This window comes from Larus michahellis, chromosome 3 (assembly GCF_964199755.1).
Source record: "Larus michahellis chromosome 3, bLarMic1.1, whole genome shotgun sequence".
Lineage (NCBI taxonomy): Eukaryota > Metazoa > Chordata > Aves > Charadriiformes > Laridae > Larus > Larus michahellis.
In genome coordinates, this window is record NC_133898.1 from 107,721,412 (window position 1) to 107,738,470 (window position 17,059).

At 36.9% G+C, this 17,059-nt stretch overlaps 1 protein-coding gene across 1 annotated transcript in view; it reads left to right on the plus strand.

Annotated features, from left to right (window-relative positions):
- CSMD1 (CUB and Sushi multiple domains 1) overlaps positions 1-17,059 on the plus strand; it is a 1,197,588-nt gene that overhangs the window by 1,008,312 nt on the left and 172,217 nt on the right. Inside the window, exons 32-36 of the mRNA XM_074581652.1 lie at positions 897-1,010; positions 2,852-2,947; positions 9,830-10,033; positions 11,147-11,271; positions 11,886-11,982. Of these exons, the coding sequence (XP_074437753.1) occupies positions 897-1,010; positions 2,852-2,947; positions 9,830-10,033; positions 11,147-11,271; positions 11,886-11,982 (636 nt within the window). The remainder of the gene's footprint in view (positions 1-896; positions 1,011-2,851; positions 2,948-9,829; positions 10,034-11,146; positions 11,272-11,885; positions 11,983-17,059) is intronic.

Genomic DNA, 17,059 nt, shown 5'->3' on the forward strand with positions numbered 1-17,059 from the left:
AAAACAAAAAAAGAACTTTATAAGAAGTTGGAAAATACAGGCTGTACAGAAATTGCGCTGCACTGAAGACCTGTGGTTTGTATACAGAATCTGGAGTGGGTATAATTTTGAAACAGATTCTTGCCTTGTCAATAAAATATGGGTGGCTGGTGTGACAAAGTAATATTTTTATTGACTGTACTGGTTTATTACTTCGTGTTTCTCTTGTGATCTGATATTTGAATTCATTCAGCCATTTAACATTTTCTGGGGAGATGTGTCGTATAATTAAATGGTTTATTTGTTAATACACTTTAAATTACTTACAGCTGAAGTACAAATTAAGTGTAGCAATGTATCAAAATCAGTAACACATTGATATCTTTAATAGTTGATTGGGTTTTATTTTTTTTCTGATAAAATAAGTACTAATACAAAGTTACAAAAATAATCAAATCAATAAGTTTAAAACATCTTCCTCAGATTAAAGCTGGATGCAACTAATGATGTATGACAATGCTCCCTAATAGTTGCTAAGGTTGCTAGTGAAATTTTGGTAAAAAACTTTCCTTTTTAGATTTTCCATTTTCTTATTCTCATAGGTACCTATGCAATAAGGAACAAGACTTGTTTGACTGGAGAGCACACTTTTGGAGAAAGAGTGATTTAATTTTTATTTTTTTTTTAATTAAAAATAATGGATAATGAAAAGCACATCAGATCCCTATTACTTATGTTCAATGCAGCTGTTTTATCATGGTAGACAATAAACTAACTTGGAAAGGATTCATGCAGGAATCCACTGGTAATTAAGACAAGCAAAAATATCCCATTAAATTTGTTTTTAAAGACTAAATACCTGTTTTGTCTTCTCTTTTTTATTTTTTCTCTTTTCCTTTTTTTTTTTTTTAATGTAGTTGTGTTTGGACAGTTTGCCTATTTTCAGACAGCTTTGAATGATGTGGCAGAATTATTTGATGGAGAAAACTCTCAGGCTAGACTTCTTAGTTCACTGTCTGGATCCCACTCTGGTAAGTAATAAAGAAAAGAAGTATATATTTCTTACACATCTCAGCATGGAAAAGGTAAATCAGGAGAATGTTTCATTTGGAAGTATAATAATGAAGTCATTGGAACAAAATGCCAAGGGAAATGGAAGACCCTTCTCAATCTTTGAATCAAGATATTCTTCTGGAACATATGGTTTAGGCAAGAACTGATCATTGGGATGAGTGCAGAAATAATTGAATTAAATTCTTAGATCTTTATGTAAGAGGGCAGATTGGATGGAATAATTATCTTCTCTGTCCCTAAACTCTATGAATGACACATCTACATTTCTGAATGTCTAATTTAAATACAAATTTCTTGCATTCACAAAATGCAATTATCTGTATGCAAGCATGCACTTAGACTAAAAGCAGGCCAGCTGTTGCATTCAGGTAACTATAGCAAAATGTTGACCCTGTGAAATCATAATTAAACTTATATGGATTTCAGCATGGCCAGAATTTCCAACGTATGCATATCTAATGACTGTGTTCATCCCAAGTAGATAATATACAAATACATGAATGTGTTTTGTCATACACTCCTAGTATTTAGGAAAGTTTATTTGTGAGTTTAAGATTTAAGAATAATTGGAGAAATACTTGATATTAAAAGAATGTAATGTATCTATTTGATTTATAGAAAACATTTTATTATTTGAAAAATTCAATTCATCATTTTTCTTTGGTGAATCCTAGCTATTTGTGTCCTAATAAGAATTCACAAATTAATTGTAAAATTTGTTTAATTACTGGCAAGATTTCAGGAACAAAATATTTACTTTTTAATATTTAAATTTAAGAGACAACTCACCTAAGCACCTAGTTTTACTCCATCAAAAGTATTAAAAATTTAGAACTAATGTCTGTTTTCAGAGCAGACACTTGAAAATAATTGAAGGGAATTTAAACTCATGATTTTTACTTATTACTTGTGACATATCTGATTTACATCGGTTTAGGATAGGATTCTGTTACGTGGAATACTAGTTACAATAATATAAAAGTAATCTAAGTGAAAGAATTATAAAACCTATTTATCCAGTTATCTAAGATATTTAAATGAGTGTATTATCATTCATTTCAGTAGAATTTCCTAAAATAAAGGTAGATATAATCCAATGAGAATAAAACCAGTTTTCATGTGGAGTGGCGTCCTTGCAGTGTGAAAGTACCGTAATTTTGTCTGTAGTGATTAATTACTGAATTTTTATCATGACTGTAGATAAATATCTCAGGAAAGGAGATAAAATATATTAAACATCTTTATTAGTACTCAAGTCAATATATAAAATTTGAAATGCTGTTAGAAATTTAGCAATGTAATATAGTTCATGTATGAACATATATTTTATTGAAGCAGCTACATAAAAAAAGTGCATCTGTTCTTCCTCATTTCAGTTTTAGTTTTGAATTGGTAAACATCACATGAAGATCCCCTGTGGCATTTTTCAAATACTTTTAACTGTTCAATGTGTTTAGCAAGGCAAGTTAAAGCTGTCGGGCACAGAAAAAAGTTAACCAAAAATTTTGGCCCCACATGAGAGTAGGTTTCCCCAGACTAGCAGTTTATTGGAGCTCTAGTTCCAACAGCTGCAGTAAATGTTAGAAAGTTTATGTTCTGAATCATGAAGTCTTTTTATTCTGACAAGTTTCAAACCTCCAATGGCAAATTTAATTTTATACACTGTTATTTACGTTTTCTGTAACTGTAGAGGAAAACATAAAACTATGTATTTTAAGAGTATATTTGATTACATACTGAAGGGTTGTAACTTTTTTCTGGTTTGCGTACATAATTTATTTTCTGTTTTCATTTGTAGGAGAGACATTGCCTTTGGCTACATCTAATCAAATTCTTCTGCGATTCAGTGCTAAGAGTGGGGCATCAGCCAGAGGGTTCCACTTTGTTTACCAAGGTAAACGTGTCTGCTTTTGGTGGAAGACACTGGTGCCAGTCACACACAGTGTATTATTTTGAATTCTTCTTAGGTCTTAAAGTATTTCATTAAACATGGGTGTAGTCTTAACCTTTTTCCAGCCAGCAGGGACTTCTGGTGGTAAACCGGCTTCATAGTGGCAGTTGTCTCCAGTGAATCCTATCTGGCTCCATGGATTTGAATATGTCCAGACTGTCTCAGTAGTCTGTAATCTGTTGCTCCCTTACTGCTAAGGGTTCATGTCCTCTTCAGACTGTAGAAATACATGCTGAGGACTGTGACGGCAAGGCAAAAAAGGCATTAGATACTTAAATATTTTCTGCATCGTTTGTCATTAGGTTGTCAATGACACACCCCCAGTCCAGCAACATAGCCACATATATTTTGAACTTCTCTTTGTAATTAGCATACCTATAGAATTTTTCCCTAATGTCCTGGACTTGGACTTTCCTGATTTTTCTTTCTAAATAGCTGAGCAATGCTGTCATACTCCTGATTTATTACCTGTCCTAGCCTCCACTTGTGGTATGTTCTCTTTTTGTATTTAAATTGTTTGAAAAGCTCCTGGTCTAGCCCTGCAGACTTCCTCACCAATTTCCCAGTCTTCCCTCACAATGGGATAATTTGTTCCAACTGCTTGTTGGTTCTGTTCAAACTGCTTCTGGATGGTGTTTTTGAGCCTTCTTACTTCTGTGTTTATAGAAAGATATCACCGTGACTGGACACTTTACTTTTGATATGGCTCAAGATATCAGTACCTGTCCTTTTTATGCATCAAAAGCATCATTTGCATTTAAATTTATCATGCACAATGAATTGGAAAAGGAGGAATATAAACTTCTGGAATTAGAAAACAGCTTTCAGCATTTGAGTTCTTATCAGCTATTTGCATATGAATGAGACCTTTCTGTCTTATTCTATTTGGTTTTCATATGCCTAAAATTGTTTAGTTAGTTTTTTGCTGCTTTTAAAGAATTCATAGTAATATAAAGCCTCAGTTCTATTAGCTGTATGTCAATACACACACACATATTGCTGTAAGTCTCAGGTGAGCACAATGATACGCCTCATTTCAGCCATTTATTTGGACAACACTTATTTTTTAGGAACTGTAAGAAATAGATTTTAATAAATGAGAAGTGCTCTCTGCAGCAGCAGAAAATGAGTCACTTTATTTGTCTTGGGAGAATCATGAAGCTATTTAAACATCCAGTTTTTAAAATATAGCTTAAAATATATTTTAAGAGCTTTATTTGATATACACATGTATTTAATATACACATGTATGTGTACATATATTGGTTAATAAGTTAGTGGTATTTAATAAGATCTATCATTTTGAGATTTTTCTCTCTTCTTTTGAAGCATGTGATCAGATTTCCAATGACTGCCTGCTTGCTAGCCTTTTAAATGCTCCAGAGAATAACATCCACTCTCACATTGAACACAGTATTCTGGTCTGCAAAGTCAATCATTTTATTTATCGCCCTCTATTCCAGGCTGACCTTCTTCCCGGTTCACTTTTCCACTGGGCTGATTTCAATTTTGTTTCACAGCAGTATGAAACATTTACTAAAAGATGGAGGATAATTACTATAGAAAATGGAATGTCTCTGTGATACAGCTTGAGAAGTCTAGGTTGCCAAGGCTATACGCAAAAGCTAGAAGGAAGACTAGAGGGGAAAAAAAAAGTTGCTTGCATTATTTCACATTCTGGTTTGAACAAGCAACGGATAAGTTTTGTAGCTTTTGATCCAGATTTAATGACTTTTGCAATGCCACTTTCTCAAAAACTTCTTTTTAGCTGCATATGTCATCTGTGCCTTCATTTCCTTTTCTCAGAGGACCACATTTCCTTGTAATTCATACAATAGGTAAAGGGTATGTGAAATATCAGAATGAATGAATATCCGGTCTTTCAGAATGTTAGGGTCAGGTATGTTGAAATACGCTAGGAACAATCACATTCAAGAAGATTGTGAATTATATTTTTTTTCAGGTTTATCTTATGCTTGTTTTCCTGCTATGACATCACCTAAGAAACAATAGCATTTATTTTTATGTAGCTGAGGCTGCAGCAGTACAAAGAGTTCTTTCCCTAAAAAGCAAAGTAATGACCTTTCTACCAACCCAAAATTTATGTTTTTAATGCTTATCTTCCTTTACTTTGCTCTACGGTACAAATACATGAATTAGTTTATGAGGTCAAATGAGATTTTAAAGAGGACTATTAAGAAAATTAGCATACTAGGATGACGAAGGACTGTGGAAGAAAGACAATGGGGAACAAGAATAAAAGGCGAATGTGACTTTAACAATTTAGTTGATCTAGTCTGCAGCAAGAATAAAATACATAGCCATGCACTAACTGTTGAGTGTAATTAGAGAGCAGAACTAAGTCTGTTACTATTTTCCATATGTGTTACCATGACACATTATGTCCTGGTTTACAACACGTCTTAGAGATGTTTGAAATTGTACTGCATTTTGCCATGGATTACTTAAATCTAAATTCCATTTTAAGCAGTATGGGAGTACCCGATGTTGTAATGTCTGGCTTGCATTACATTTACTCTTAAGGCAGTTCTTAAAACAGGAAAAAAAAAAGCATTAGAAAAACGGTGCCTTTTATAGTGAATGGCAAAGAAGCAAATGATTTATTTTTGCATCTTTTGCATTTCTTATCTCACTGTAACCATTAATAGTAAAACCTGTGAAAAACTGAGGAAAACATCAATGTTAACATGGCATTAAGTGTTTCCTACTGACAATAGAATAATCTGACACAACTCTAGCCATGGATGTTTGTGGCTGCCATGGCTGTTTTACTCACTGGCTGCTCTTAGTAAAAAAAATGGCTTTCATTCTGAAAAGGAAGGAAGCACATAGCAGTACTTCTGCTACATGAACTAATTTAAGTGTTAGTAAACTGTCCCTACATTTGCTATAATGGCAGAGACAGCCTGCTCACAGTAAAATAACTTTCCTAAGGCAATATTATAATGAAACCAGATGATTTGACATCCTTTGTTGAGAGGTGCTGAAAATACCAGTTCCACAAAAAAGTCTGTTTGGATTACAAATGCATGTATGCAAATTGCCAGCTGTGATTATTGACAATTATAGAATATTCTTAAATTTTATTCTTAAAAAGGGTCCTTTACCTTTGCACAGCTGTTGTAGGGATTCTCCGGATATGGACTCCAGGTGAGGGCTAGAGAATCAGGGAATCTAGAGAACCTGAGCAATGATTTGCTTATGAAACTTCCTCCCTTTTGAGGAGGTGGGTGAAAAAAATAAATAGAGGTAGCATTCCCATAAAAGGCTGGGTAAGAGTTTCTTCCACACAGTGAATGAAAAATACTCCAGGAGAGATGCTGAAATTTTCACTCGGGTCATATTGCCGCTTAGGAAGACGGGTAAGGTTTAGACACATGTAAAGCTAAAAGTTTAAGTAGCAGGGGGCCGTAGTGGTGACCTGTGTGGGAAGATGTCACGAACTACTATGTGCCACTTATAAACAGCTTCCTCTGAAGCTGGTATAAAGAACCCCTCGCATACCAAAACTTCTACCAGTCAAAGGAGCATGTAGTGCCTGTTCTCAAAGATATTTGAGAAAGTAACAACTGCTTTGGGCCAGAGATGCTTCTGGGGACGTGCTGATAGAGGTGCTGCTGGAGGGACTGTTGGAAACACACTCTTAGAAAGAAGCCCCCTATGCCAAAGGGTCAGCACTTCTAAAGGGACTGTGTCCTGTGGGTAACCCGTGCTGGAGTGGGAACACCTCAGAGGGGTTGATGGCCTGTGGAAGACATTCTGCTACTGCAGATGTTTCTGAGCAACTATAGCCCGTGTGACCCACACTGTAGCACGAACAGTAAGAAACAGAGGGTCATGAAAACTTGGAGAGAAAATGAGTAAAATACTAAGTATGGCAGAGGAAAACGAAGCAAGAAGAGAGCATGAACCCAACCTCCTGTGCTGCCTCTCACCTCAGTGGTGGAACTAAGATGAACACAAGGAAGTTGAGACAAAGAAGGGGGAGGATAGATGTTTGACTGAAGCTGAGCCTGGGGAGAGGGAAGGAAAGCTGTTTACTTAAGTGGTTGTTTGATTGTTTGTGTCCTTTTTCTACATAGCTCCTGAATTAGTGATCAGAGGTTTGTGTTAATTGGTAATAAACTAAATTAAACATAATTAGGTATAAATTCCCTGTGTCAAAACTGTTTTTTCCACAACAATGTATTGAACCTTTTGCTGTCACATGATTGCAAATGAATTATCTCAAGACCAAAACTCCCATTTGAGCAAGTAGTCCTGATTAAGGGATGGTTTAATGCCTAATCATGTGGCAAAAGATGTAGTTCTAGGCATATGACAGTTACGTAGCTGGATGTGTAAGCAGCCATCATCACTTAGTCAGTTGTAAAGTCATTATACAATTAAAAAAAAAAAGTTTGAATAAAACAGTGCTTGTACAGTAGACCACTTGATAGAGGAAAGGGTATTATTAGTCCCAATAACAGAGAACGAAAAAGATCAGGTTGGGTCAGTTGAATTGACCTGGCAGACTGTTCTGGTCTGCAGGTTACTATCAGGAAGAACTGTGACTGTGTGTAATCCTTGAACTATGGTTTCCTCGTTAGCCTTCCACAAATGCAGAACATTTTCCTGCCGTGGTTAGAAATGTATGCATGAAAGTGTTTCATGGAACAGCTGGGTGATACTGAGGTCCTGTTGAAAACTTAATCACAAAATCCCATTTATTTAAACAAAGGCAGGTACTTTTTTTAAAATTTACGGAAAGGGAAGTGGTTTGTTTATACTATGTATTTAACTACTTTAAAAACTTGAAAAATGTATTTGCTTTTGTCTTATTATATTGTCTAGCTGCCATTTCAGGAGTATGTTAGTTTACCTCTCACCATTTCTTTCAGTCTTCGATGCATTTTATAACTTTCTTAAACTTTCAGGTCTAAAATTTTCTGCAACCATCTAACCTAGTGATTTAGAAGCAAATATGTGTTTCTGTATCTGTATGACCTTGTCTGAAAAATCAACCCACTGCATATTGATAAAAGGAGCATGTATTGTACTGTTATTACTAGTGCCAATTATTTCTAAACCTTCTTTGAAAAAGCTTTTCTCTACATTCAATAATACTTGCATAAACTTAACTGTTATTCTCAGTAGCAGTACAGAAAACTGGTAGAATGTAATGTTGCTGTAATCATAATTGAGAACTTCCAGTGTTCTGCTAAAATGTGTTGCATATTTCATGCTAGATTTAAGATAGGATTAATTTCAATTTAGTGTTCTGTATCCAACATGTCAACAAATGTTAACTTCAAGGGCATTTACCAGTACTTAAAACTACTGCACTTAAAATAATTATGATTCTAAATAGAGCAAATTACAGTATAAGAAATAAGAAAAGCATGAAGATATCAATATGAAAATTGATATGAAAAATATGAAAAAAAAATTTATATGTAGTCTCCAAACACCTTGTCTTAGTGACCAGAGTAGCTGAACAAGTGGGGGGGGTGTGTGTACAGGTGTGCGTGTGTACAGGTGTGCATATGAATAGATAGGGATATTGCTCTTCACTGTCACAGGCCAGCAAAGAAAATTATATGTAAGGATGTAAAATAAAATTAAATATAACCATGATCTGTTTACGCTATTCTTAAAATAGCTTAGTAAGTCAGAAACATCATGTTTGAAAATTTGCCAGGAATAAAGTCTAAACACCCTTTTATTTATTTTTTTTTTCTGTGACATTCTGTGTCTTTGTTAATTAAAGGACCAAATGGCAAGCAATTTTCATGGTATTACTTATTCATATTTAGATGCAGTGATTCCCTGAAACTAATTCTTGAAGAAAACAAACTGATCAAACAAAGCTTTTACCATGACAGTCACACAGAGAAAATGCTTCTATTTGATGAGATTATTTTTAACTTACATTTATTTTTTATAGTGTAAAACATAGATGATATTGCACAAAAATAATACTTCTGTCATTTTTTCTACAAATATATATATTTTTTTAAATGGCATTTACTAGCTAACTGCAAAATGAAATGTAGAAAGAACAAGTTTGATACACAAACAACATGCACAATACCAAGTCAGTAAGTACAAAAAAATACGTGCTATAAAGAAGTAGTTATAAATAACAAAGCCAAAGGGAAAATAAACCCATGGCTTCTATTTAATTTTATTATTTTGCTCTTTAAATGTTGCTTACAGTCTTTTAACTGTTCTTGTATCACATCAAGTTTATGAATTCTCAGAAATTCTTGGTAGATAGAATTGTTGTCAACTGTAAACACTGAAATAGCCTTGGAGATACATCATTGTCACTTAGTATTCTCCAACATGATAAATAAAATATTTGTATAAGATTACATAAGTTTTATATCTGCTTATTTACAACATAATATTTTTCGTGGCTTCTAATGAGAAAGTTATAATGAGAAGCCAAAACTTTCACATTTAATAAGTAAAGCAGGTGGTAGTTATAGTATCCTGTCATTAAAGAGGGCAGCTGAAATGCCCACTGATCCTCTCATGCCTAAGGACATGCTTCCAAAGTCAATTGCTCTCCAAGCTGCCGTGGCACTCACATGACTGCACATTGTCACAGCCCAAAACTGCAATCCAGCAAACAGCCGCGAAAGCATTAGGCCATTCTTTGAGAATACAGGATCAGAGCAAAGGAACAAATACAACTGAGCTCTGTCCTACAAGAAACAATGAACATTTTAGTGGTCTGTTTATTTTTTGGATGACAACGGTCATTTGGATTCATGTAATCTTTTTTTTTTCCTTTTTCTTCTTTCTCTCTTCATGCAGCTGTTCCACGCACAAGCGATACGCAGTGTAGCTCAGTTCCAGAGCCAAGGTATGGAAGGAGAATTGGCTCTGAGTTTTCAGCAGGCTCTGTTGTTCGATTTGAGTGTAGTCCTGGCTATCTGCTACAAGGCTCAAAAGCTATTCGATGTCAGTCTGTACCTAATGCCTTAGCTCAGTGGAATGACACGGTACCAAGCTGTGTAGGTAAGCAATTACATTTAAGTCATCTGTTCTGTCACGCATGTCTCTGAATCAGAATTCAGGAACTGTTTCAGAAAATAGTATTTAACACATATATTCACTCTGCTGTGATTAATATCAGTCATGCCCAATTTAAAAGAGCAGTTTTCCATATCAGAAAGTAATTGAGTACCAGCTGGCTGGTAGGCAGTATAGTGTTTCATATAATGACTTAGATTATATGAACAAGTGCGATGCACATTTTCTTGAACATTCATTATTTTCATGACTCATCTACAGCTTGAAATACGGGACAGAATTTAATTCTCCAGAAGTGTCTTTACCTGTTTTATTACACAGTACTTGTGTATTTCTATCACACATAGGATGATGATTTCTTTTTTCAAGTAGAAGCATAGTGCACATTGAATAATGTTAATATTGTTAAGTATAGCTAATTTTATTCAGTCTGTCAATAGGCCTGCGGTGGGATAATGTCTAGCACTTCAATTTTTTTTTTTGGTAAACATTGAAAGGTTTTCTTCTCTCCCTCCTTGGATTTATATCCAAAAGTCATTGCTATTCATAGGAATTTACTCTATAACTAACTAATTAGTGTGTTCTAAAAATAAATATAGGTGTCCTATTTTCTATGTATTCTGGGTTTTTTTTGTTTAGTTTAGTTCTGTTTTCTTGAACCTTAAAGAAGCAATTGCATATACGGTGAAAATATTTAATGTACCACACTGCTTTACGAGCTAGATCCAATATTGGAACTATATTACGCTGTGAGTAAATTCACATGATTTCTGTCAGTCATGATTGTGTTTAATTGCTATGTCTTTACAGTTTATTCTTACTCTCAGGTAAGACATGATTAGGCTGTGCTGCTTGCTAGGCTCTTCTAGGCTGCACACACTCAAAATGAAGTTCGCTTCTGAATTATTTACTCATGCAGGTTGTATATTATGCTTGACAGACAGCATTGCTTTCTAATCTCAGATCATTGCTTCACATCTATGTATTTATGCTACAAAAGAAAACTATTGTAATTAGCTTAGTAAAATTATTATTACTTTTTCTGTTCTCTGAAGTGGATTAGGTTTTCTAATAATCCATGATAATACTTTCTTTCAGTGCCATGCAGTGGGAATTTTACTGAGCGGAGAGGTACTATTCTTTCACCAGGTTACCCTGAACCTTATGGTAACAGCTTGAATTGTGTGTGGAAAATCATAGTGACTGAGGGATCAGGTATTCAGGCAAGTCTATATTCTGTCAGCATGGAATATTAAGTACTTTCTGGTTCAGTTTAAAAGTAATTGTTTATTTCTCTTGAAGTTTCAGAAACTAACAATCATTTTTTGTGTACTTTAAATATTTGTGTTTTGTTTTTCTCAGTATTTTTCTTTGGTTGGCTTTATTCTGTGTTACTTTATTTTTACATGGGGGTATGAATGAGAAATGGTGAGCAAGGAGCTTTCTCTCTTAACTGTGTAGAATATTGAAAGCAGGTCCTGATCCTTCAATCTGGTATGCAAACGCCAACCCTTTCTATCTGCTAGGGTAACACTGAGGTTCTTGAGAGGTCTGCAACTATCTTACCTGCCCATTTACACTTGGAATAATTCTTTATAATCTTGCAACGTATGTGCAAAATCCTTCTTGCTTACCTAGTGTCATATTTTCTAAAAGTTAAGACAACTTAAAAAGTGAACGTTAATGTTTTCTTTACTTTTTTTTTTCACTCAGGTGTTTTTGTTTGTATCTGCTTATTTATATTTTCTTTGGAGCATGTTCTCTTTTTATTTTCTTGTTTCTAGAACATTTAAAAATACATATGGCTAGTTGGTTTAAAAAGTTCTGTGTTTTACAGATCCAGGTCATCAGCTTTGCCACTGAACATAATTGGGACTCTCTTGAAATATATGATGGTGGAGATATGACAGCACCGCGTCTTGGGAGCTTTTCAGGTGAGGATATGCCACGATTTAAACATACAGTTCTATATATAGGTGTGTGAGAGAACATGTCTTTGTCAGGTCACACATACAGACAGGGAGTATATTTGTATTGCATTGTTTGTGATAGCATTATGAAACATTCTCATTTTGCAAGATTTCAGGTGCTGTAAACATGTCAATATCCAAATTCAAAGAGAGATTTTCAGAAGAAAATATGATACTAAAATGTTTAGCTTTGATTAGTGCGATTTAGGTGATAATACTTGCAAAGAATTTTCTTTCTTTTATCTTATCTACCCCTCCCATAGAGAAGTTATAGATATAAATTGGTACTGACATTCAAGGAGCTTCCTTTGATAGCTTTGGCTTAGTTTGTCCTTGTTAGCCTCCTTTTCTCAGGAAAAAGATGAAGCATTCAGTATTCATCCAAACTCACCAGACCTTGGAGAACAAAACAAATTACTACAATTGGGACATAATAAAGCATGTCATTTTTTGTTTCACATACACATCAGGCATATATAGTTTTACTCCTTTTTTATAAGACAATTTTTATAGAAAAAACACGTTCTATAAACTGAACCAAGAGAAAGAGATATCTCATATAAGATTAAATCATGAATAATATCCCAGACACTTGAACTCTATCGCAAGCCAGATCTCATTTGGGTGTAGCTGCAGTGCTTTGTGGAATTTTTCCGCTCTGGTGACTTCACAAACTTTTAAAGTATAGATGTATATTGGATTATGTAAGGAAATGAGTGATCAGTGGAATAAATTAACCCCTTATTATTTGTTTGGATATTGAATTAAATAATTTGCAGTTGCACCTCAAAATTTGCATATGAAAATATGTTGTGCGTTAACCCTAGTAGACAGCTCAGCCCCACCAAGCTGCTTGCTCACTCCCACATAGTGGGATGGGTGAAAGAATAAGAAACGTAAAAGTGAGACAACTCATGGGTTGAAATATAATAGGTAAAAAGCTACACATGCAAGCAAATTAAAACAAGGAATTCATTCACTACTTCCCATCGGCAGGCAGGTGTTCAGCCATTTCCAGGACAGCAGGGCTCCATCACACATAATGGTTGCTTGGGAAGAGAAATGCCATAACTGCCAACATTCCCCCTTTCCTCTTTTGTCCCCCAGCTTTTATTGCTGAGCGTGACATTATATGGTATGGGATATCCCTTTAGTCAGTTGGGGTCAGCTGCCCCAGCTGTACCCCCTCACAACTTCTTATCCACCCCCAGTCTACTTGCTGGTGGGACAGTGGGAGAAACAGAGACCTTGACACTGTGTAAGCACTGCTCAGCAATAACCAAAACATCCCTGTGTTATCAACACTGGTTTGGTCACAAATCCAAAACACAGCACAATGCTAGCTACTGTGAAGAATTTTAACTCTGTCCCAGCCAGGCCCAGTACAAAAGGCTATAATATTTTACATTAAATGCTAGTAACCATCTTGTATATTAAATTGACAATAAGGAAGAAAGAAATGTGATCAGCTTTTGACAAGTGAAATAAGTGGCAAAGATATTGGACGCATTGGGTAAAGAACTAATGAAATGATTCATTTAACAATACTCTTAGGACTACCAAGATGATTAGGGAACTGGAACACCTCTCTTATGAAGAAAGACTGAGGGATTCGGGTCTTTTTAGTCTGGAAAAAGACAACTGAGGGGGGATCTTATCAATGCTTATAAGTACTTAAAGGGTAGGTATCAGGAGGATGGAGCCAGGCTCTTTTCAGTGGTGCCCAGCGACAGGACAAGAGGTAATGGGCACAAACTTGAGCATAGGAAGTTCCACCTAAACATGAGGAGGAACTTCTTTACTTTGAGGGTGGCAGAGCACTGGAACAGGCTGCCCAGAGAGGTGGTGGAGTCTCCATCTCTGGAGACATTCAAAAGCCGCCTGGACGCGTTCCTGTGCAACCTGCTGTAGGTGACCCTGCTCTGGCAGGGGCGTTGGACTAGATGATCTCTTAAGGTCCCTTCCAACCCCTACCATTCTGTGATTCTGTAATACTCAAGACTCAAACCACTTTCTTATTCTATACTACAAGCGTGTCATCATGCTTTAGCTTAAAAGCCTTCCTAATTTCCAGGTAAACTGAAAAAGACATTTTTTTGTACTAGAAATATTTCACTGGAGATAGAGTAGTGCAGCTCTATTGTGGATTTATCTCTTTTGTATAATGAATGTCAGTCCGAGTGAAGAATTATTTTGTGCATGGGAAAGGACTAATGAAGAATATTTAAACATGACATGAAATCTGCTGTTCTCAAAACTGAACCAGTAATATGACATTGAAACTGAATTCCAGGCATATTGTCACAGGTGGTAAAATTCAGAAGGTATCATTTCTCTCTTACTAAATCTTGTACAATACCATTGTCTTCTGATTCACTCTCTGTGAATTTAGCTGTCTTCTAAATATGCATTCAAGATGCACAGATGTACAACTAACCTGTGCTGCTAAACTATGTCACAGAGTTGATTTGGAAAGGTGAATTCACTGGAGTCTATTTCTTAAGAAGTTTTTCCAAAGATAGATGACTATGCTATTTGGTTGAGTCAGAGGGAGAGAACAGGGGAGTCCAGCAGCTCCCTGGGGGTTGGGGTGCCAGGAGGAACGGGGGCTCCCTGGGACAGCTGGGCAGGGCCGGGCAGGCAGGGCCCGTCCCACCACCCCAGACAGGAGCAGGGCAGCTGGGGGGACATGAGGACACCCCAGTCCTGGGCATCAGGTGTCTCTCCGTGGACCGGGACAGGCTGAGGCCAGGCTGGGACGTGGGTCCATGGGTGTGCCCAGGTCAGTGGACCCATGCCCAGTCAGGGCAGGGCTGTACGGAGCTGGAGTCTGGCCCTGCTGCGGCATCACTGGGGTAGGGGCTGACAGCCCCAGGGGGTGACATGGGTCCTGGGCTATGGGCAGGGTGGGGGCAGGCCGCAGGGCAGGCTGGGCGGGGCCAGTAAAGGCTGTCTGCTAGAGCAATCTGGGCCCTTATATGTTGTCTTGTCCTTTTTGGGTTAATCCTGTGGGTCGTCTTTTATCAGTCAATGGCAGAAATATCATGCCTTTTTTCTTCTTTTTATGCTATAGTAATGCTTGTGATGTGAGGATGCTGTTTTAGGGGAAAGTGATAGGGGCTTCATAAACAAAGTAGAGCAAAAATCCTGAGGTATAAAGAGACCTTGTGCTGCTGTCTTCCTGGTGGCAGCATACATGGATTTTTGGACAGCCATCTTGAAAAGAAACTGCTGTGGATAGGACTTACGTGTTGAATGCCAAGAGGGGTTCTCTCCAAGCATGCTCTTGTGGCACGTGATGGACTAGTGAACCAGTTAGTTTCTTGTGACTAATATTAATAGGTGATCCCTTTTGGTGGGCGAACTGATTCTTTTTTAGAGCAAGTTTTCCAGATTACACTAGGCAGTGTCAAGACATTCAGAGTAGTTGGAAAACTGCCAATTATTTTTGCCCTCAGTATTACTGGTTCATCAAAGTAGTGCTCGTGGCTCATAAGGAAATAAATATAACATTGTCTTTAAAAGACAACCATCAAAATAGTTACTCAGTCTTTTACAACAGTACAACAGTTGCTGTACCATTTACAGAATATGTATAACTATAGCAGATTTTTGATTAATGAATGAAGCTTAGTTGCCTTACCAAATGCTTGAATGAAACAGGTTCATTAATGAGAGAGAGTTAATTCTTTTCATAGTATTACTGATCAATTTTATGAGTAGACATGTTTTCAAGTTTACATAATAAAGTTATATCTGGAATACTTTAATAAAATTAAGGTACTGTTTGCACAGATAGACTCTTAATTCTCTCAGTTGGGAAGGTCACAGCTTTTACAAACAGGATAGATTTTACTTGCTATATTCAGAAGTAAAAAAAAAAAAAAAGGAAGAGAAATGGCATAACTGGAATTGATTTTTCTCCTGCAGAGGAACTATACTTCATTTTTCATTTGGAAAAGTGATACAAGTTCCTTGTTTTTCAGTAGCCATCCTGCTTTCAAAAAGGAGGTGAATTTATTTTAAAATATGATGTTAAAGAAAAAAAAAGAAATTCATTAAATGATAATCAGGTTATATGCATGTTAAGTTTACCAAGTGTCTGATCTTCTATGCTTGACCGTAACAGCTGTAGACTCGTATTTTCCACTTCCTCAGTCCCAATATGGAAGGGCAGGCCACTCAAGAGGACTACAAAGAAGTAGTGAAGCTATGTAGGGAAAAAATCAGGAGGGCCAAAGCCCAGCTGGAGCTAAACCTGGCTTCTGTTGTCAAGGACAATAAAAAAAGTTTCTACAAATATATTAGCAATAAGAAGAGGACTAAGGATTATCTCTGTCCTCTAGTAGATGGGGCCGGCAACATAGTGACCAAGGATGAGGAAAAGGCTGAGGTACTTAATGAAGTCTTTGCCTCAGTCTTCAGCAGTAGGACCAGTTGTTCCCTGAGTACCCAGCCCCCTGAGCTAGAAGACAGGGATGGGGAGCAGAACGAAGCCCCTGTAATCCAAAGGGAAACGGTGAGGGACCTGCTTCAGCACCTGGAGGTGCACAAATCTATGGGGCCGGATGGGATCCACCCAAGGGTATTGAAAGAGCTGGCGGAAGTGCTCGCCAGGCCACTTTGCATCATTTACGAGCAGTCCTGGACAACCGGGGTGGTCCCAGCTGACTGGAGGTTAGCAAATGTGACACCCATTGCACAAGAAGGGCCGGAAGGAGGATCCGGGGAACTACAGGCCAGTCAGTCTGACCTCGATGCCTGGGAAGGTCATGGAACAGATCCTCCTCAGTGCCATTACACGGCACATGCAGGAGAACAGGGTGATCAGGCCCAGTCAGCATGGGTTTGTGAAGGGCAGGTCGTGCCTATCAAACCTAATATCCTTCTATGATAAGGTGACCCACTTAGTGGATGAGGGAAAAGCTGTGGATGTTATCTACTTGGATTTTTGCAAAGCTTTTGACGCTGTTTCCCACAGCATTCTCCTGGAGAAACTGGCTGCTCGTGGCCTGGACAGGTGTACTCTTCGCTGGGTAAA